Source organism: Sinocyclocheilus rhinocerous, unplaced genomic scaffold (assembly GCF_001515625.1).
Source record: "Sinocyclocheilus rhinocerous isolate Xijiao unplaced genomic scaffold, SAMN03320098_v1.1 scaffold4139, whole genome shotgun sequence".
In the NCBI taxonomy this organism is placed as follows: Eukaryota; Metazoa; Chordata; class Actinopteri; order Cypriniformes; family Cyprinidae; genus Sinocyclocheilus; species Sinocyclocheilus rhinocerous.
In genome coordinates this window covers 50863-56383 of record NW_015659694.1, presented here as the reverse complement: position 1 = coordinate 56383, position 5521 = coordinate 50863, and the positions used below count along the sequence as shown (strand labels likewise).

At 40.8% G+C, this 5521-nt stretch overlaps 1 protein-coding gene across 2 annotated transcripts in view; it reads left to right on the top strand.

The window, feature by feature from the left end:
- Positions 1–514: 514 nt before the first annotated feature.
- The window catches only part of LOC107724001 (ubiquitin-like domain-containing CTD phosphatase 1), a 39622-nt gene continuing 34615 nt past the window's right edge, over positions 515–5521 (top strand). The window contains exons 1-6 of one of the 2 annotated variants that reach the window (XM_016532766.1): positions 515–616; positions 1044–1081; positions 1204–1370; positions 1484–1575; positions 1922–2004; positions 2202–2317. In XM_016532766.1, coding sequence (XP_016388252.1) covers positions 1217–1370; positions 1484–1575; positions 1922–2004; positions 2202–2317 — 445 coding nt within the window. In that variant the 5' untranslated portion in view covers positions 515–616; positions 1044–1081; positions 1204–1216. Of the gene's footprint in view, positions 617–1000; positions 1082–1203; positions 1371–1483; positions 1576–1921; positions 2005–2201; positions 2318–5521 lie in introns of both variants that reach the window. The other variant, XM_016532767.1, reaches the window with a different exon arrangement.

Sequence of the window (5521 nt, the reverse complement as noted above, 5' to 3'; positions counted from 1 at the left end):
ACTGTATTCGTAAAATAATTTTTATTCTTTGTGCTGTGCAAGATCTCATAACCTTTGAGTTCCCTTTTCATAGGAAGATGTCTTGGCGCCTATATCAGAAAATGATGTTGTCAATGTAGTTGCTTTTTAGTGCTTCATACTCCAGTCCAGTCGGTGGCGGTAAATGCACCAGAAGTTGGTTTGCCATCCGCCATAAAACGTTAGTAGAAGAAGAAGAAGCAGGTGGCAGTCAGGGTTGCCAGGTTTACACAACAAAACCCTCCCAATTGCTACTCAAAACTAGCCCAATCGCGTTTCAAGGGGGGGTTCCCCGCTAAAAATCGCGTTCCGGAGGGCAAAATACACGTTTTTCAGCGGGATTCCTCCTGTAAAGTTCGCATTCCAGGGGCTGAATATCACGTTATTGGGTGCGCTTCAACCCGCGGACTTGAAAAACAACCCGCGGCAACAATGTTAAAGTAGACCAATCCGCGGGAAAACCGCGGACTTGGCAACACTGGTGGCAGTAGGCACAACGGTCGCAGTAGTCAGGCCGTCATAAGCAGAGAGAAGAAGAAGAAAGCAAATGAGTGTAACTGCAGTAGTCAGCTTGAGCTTTGAATGAACTAGATCTTATGTAAGTGAGAAACCTTTACAGGATTTACATATAATTTTTTTTCTGTTCGATGTAGATGGCTTGAATGAAATTAATCGAGAAGTTATTATTATTGGTTACGATTATTCAGATCAAATGTGATTAATGCATTACATAGCAAAAGAGCTTAATGAGTTAAAAGCTAAGGGGCTAATGCATGCTTGGTCACTAAAGCAGTATGCCAGCCAGATCCATTCATCCCTCGTTTTTAATAAAAAGAATTGTAAAACAAATAAATCAACTACTAGTTACACTTTTTTTATTATTATTATTTTAACAAGAACAGAAATATAACAATGCTCAGTCTGTAATGTTGTTCATGACATAATATTAGGGTGTGTTTTCAGCTGAGGTTGTTTTTTACAGAAATGTAGCACCTGACCCATTTATTTTGTTGTGTTTTGACCAGTGGACCTCTTCTGTTGCTGATGGTGTAGCGTTGCCAAGGTAACATATATATGCTAATGTAATCCTTAAAGTGTTAATTGTATTTCTGACAAGCTGACAGTTAATTTAATATAAAAAAAATTACCCCTATAACGAACAAATAACAAAAAAATCTTTCACAGCTTGCCCACCAGCATGTCTGTTTCGGTTATTATAAAGTGGGGTGGACAGGAGTACTCCATTAGCACACTGTCTGAGGAGGACACCGTGTTGGATCTGAAACAGTCCATTAAATCTCTCACAGGAGTTCTCCCAGAACGACAGAAGCTCCTGGGATTGAAAGTGAAAGGTGAGCGGCATTAAAAACAGACACAATGTCTGATACACAATATGCAAAGTAAAAAACAGAACTAAACAAAACAAGTTTGAACAGATTGTTGTTGAACTCTCTTATTTTGTCAGGTAAACCAGCAGATGACGATGTCAAACTGGGTGACTTGAAGTTGAAGCCCAATACCAAAATTATGATGATGGGCACCAGAGAGGAAAGTCTGGTATGTAATACTATTGATTTTAATCATATATTTTTGAAAGCTGTTAAATAAAATGATATTTCCTTCACCTGGTGATTTTTTTAAACATGGTTAGATTTTATGTTATAAAATGGCTGCCCACTGCTCCGGGTGTGTGTTCACGGTGTGTGTGTGTGTGTTCACTACTGTGTGTGTGCACTTTGGATGGGATAAATGCAGAGCACTAATTCCGAGTATGGGTCACCATACTTGGCCACATGTCACGTCACTTCACTTAATATAGTTTTAAAGCTTACTGTATTCGTAAAATAATTTGTATTCTTTGTGCTGTGCAAGATCTCATAACCTTTGAGTTCCCTTTTCATAGGAAGATGTCTTGGCGCCTCCACCAGAAAATGATGTTGTCAATGACTTTGACATTGAAGAGGAAGTAACTGAGGTTGAAAACAGGCCAGTAACACCCAGTTATTTTTATTTATTCATTCATTCTACTTTCAAAAGTTTGGTGTCAGTTTTTGTTAAATAAATGAATACTTTAATTAATTTAGGATGCATTAAGTTGATCAAGTTACAAAACGTCAAACAAATGCTGTTTTTTTTTTTTAACTTTCTATCCTTCAAAGAATATTTGTTTTCTTTTCATACAGAGAGGAGAATTTGGCCAAGATAGCTCGTCGGGTAAAAGACTATAAAGTTGAGGAGTTAAATCCCCCAAGACCAGGAAAAAAATTGCTCGTTCTAGATATTGACTATACGCTGTTTGGTGAGTCTTTAAAACCCAGACACATGCTTCTAATTATGTATGTAGCTGTGAATAAATCTGTCTAGCCCAGGCATCCTGCGAGACATAATGACAACGGTAGCACCATTTTACCGTTTCAACAGTTAAAAAGTAAGCAGTGTGTCAACTTTTAAATTATTTGTTAATTTTGTTTTTTGCCCTTGAGGAGAGTGTTTGATTATTTGTTTGTTTGTTTTTAGCAGATAGGCCTACTTATTTTAAGCTCTTCTCTCTCTTAGGTCCATCTGTAAATCCTCTTTGGATGTTCTTCGCCAGGTCTTTTTTGGCCTTCCTTGTCTGAAAAAAAAAAGTTTTTGCACTGCGCAGAATCTCTTCATTAGTAATACGGTAGTGGTATTTGATGCAGAGAATGCATCTGAGGTACCGTTGGTGGAACTCATCCAGCTTGTGGGCAATGTGCACTGTGTTTCTCCAGGTCTCACTGGCGTAGATTGCCATCGGTAACACAATGGACATATATGGCTCGTTTCCACCGAGTGGTACAGTTCAGTACAGTACGGTACGCATTTATTTCCGTTTGGTACCAAAGTAGCAAACATACCCTACCACTTTTCTGGGACGCTTCCGTTGGGGTACCTAGCATAGTAGTCTGGTACCTAAATGGTGGAGCTAGACTAGGGTTGGGCCGATAGACGATGCCATCGTCCATCGCCGATGGCTGATAGACATCACGATGTTGAGGCGGCATCGTGACCCCCCCCATACCCCCCGCAATCCGCCGCATCCCAATACCGTGTTCGGAAAGAAAATGACGTGTAGGAGGAACCCCTAAAGGGAATAAATACGAGAAGGGAGGAAAATATATATTTCAGTATTTTCCCTCGCAGTTATATCATTGGGTAATTATACTACATATATTTCGGGCATCAGGGAGCCACTATTATACCTGGCATTGAAACTGCTTTTGAATGCACTATGGCTTTTTAGTTTCACTTTCACTTTCGAGATCGCACATAGTCTGTTTATACTATGGAGCAGCAGTACTTACCACACATTTTACAAGATTAAATGTTTGTCAGTGGTGCACAGGACACACCGGACGCGACAGTTATCATGTCGCGCCGCATCGTGCAGCATCAGCTAAAATCTGTCTACACTGTACGCGACAAAGCGACCGTTGAAAATCATTTGAAATTTGTGTCAGCACGTCATAAATAGAATGCGGCAGCAGTTTACTGTCGGGGATTTGTCGAGTCGCACCGCGCTGCATCCAATGTAGACAGCATCACTGATTATAATAAGTTCTATACACTGATCTATATATAATGAATCTCTATTATAGATCAGTGGTTCTATAGTATTTTGCCTATGGAGATCATCCGTTGGAACACATTGGCTGCCTTGCCAATGCATTGGTTTACATCCGGCTCCAAGTCACCATCTTGTGTAATCACACTGCCCGAGTATGTGAACTGGTCTATATCAGTGAGTGGCTGGTTGCCAATGGTCATTGGCATCAGTACATCTTCTTCCCCACTCATTTGCATCACTTAGGTCTTTTTGATGTTGATTCACAGACCAATCTTAAGTGTCAATTTTTCTAGCTCGGTAGTAAGTTGCTGTAGCTTCTCCCATGACTCTGCTAGTAAATGCAGTATCATCTGCAAAGTCAAGATCAGCCAGCCTTGTCTGGTCTGTCCGTGAAATGCCGCAATCCTTCTCACTTGCTGTTGTCCGCATAACAAAGTCTATGGAGATCAAGAATAGCAAGGGTGACAAGATGCACCCTTGCCTCACACCTGTCACAACATCAAAGAACGGTGGACGCTGTCGAATGCAATGAAATTGACCACAAGAGGATGCTAAAATTCAACACACTGTTCCATTATGTTGTGCAGAATAAAGATTTGTTCTGTGTAGGACCAACCATGCCAGAATCATGCTTGCTCTTCTCGCAACTGTGAATCAACAGCGTCTCTGAGCCTTACTAGCAGGACAGAGCAAAAGGCCTTTCCAGGCACTGACAAAAGTGTGATACCGCGCCAGTTACCACAGTAAGTAATGGTTCCCTTCTTCGGCAACTTAATCATGCCTTGGCACTACTCATCTGGTACTTGTTCTTCTTCCCAGCATTTGTTTATCAATTGCCGTAGTGCTTGTACCAAACTAGTGCCGTCATGTTTCAGAAGTTCTGTGGCAATCTGATCTTGCCCTGCTACCTTGCCATTCTTCAGTGTTTTCAGCACTTGTTCCACCTCATCAGTTGTGATTGATTCTGTTTTTACTTGTAATTCCAGGGAGAAATCCCTGGGGTCAAAATCGCAGCTCAGGCTGGTTAAAACCAGCGGTGGTCTTGCTCTTCTTTTGTTCTTATCTCTGACGGGTGCATTGACATTGCTCAAGGTTTCAGTCAGTTCTTTAAGGGTGATTTCACACCTGTAGATCGATTGTTTCGTTCCGAAACATTTTTGGTGAGGTTCGCTTTCACACGGCAAAGTTTCTAAACGGACCAAATTTGTTAAAGGGGTCATATGATGCGATTAAAATTTTTCCTTTCTCTTTGGAGTGTTACAAGCTCTTGGTGCATAAAGAAGATCTGTAAAGTTGCAAAGACTAAAGTCTCAAATCCAAAGAGATATTCTTTATAAAAGTTAAGAGTCAGCCACACCTACCTAAAATGGCTGGTTCTAACACGCCCCCACATGTCTACGTCACGATGTGGGAAGATTTGCATAACGCCACCCAAATGTTCACGCAAAGAAAGAAGGCGTAACTTTGATTCTCGCTGTAGTATTGTTGCTGCCGCCCAACACTGTTCCAGAACAGTTCAACCCAAATATTCCGATTTGTCCAGCGCATTTTATGGAGGACGGTTTCCTGATCCTGGTAGAGTAGACTACAATGCCGGCTGTTCTGACTCACAGACTGTAAGTACATTTTTTTATATTTAAAGAATTTGACACTGATGATTCAAATGTCAGTTTTGAGCAGTGTAGAGTAGCGTTTGTAGTTTGTCATTTCTCCGATCACAAATGGTTTTATGTTTACGCAGCGTGATGCAATGCAACGTGTAAAAGGACAGTATAAGTAATTATAATCCGTAATCATGTCCCCACTGGATGCAACAAATGCAAATTATAATACGTTTATAATGGGTTTTAATGTTTTTGTCTTGTCGATCCGGCCGGGACAAGGCATCACAATATGGCAAGGGGCGTAACATTT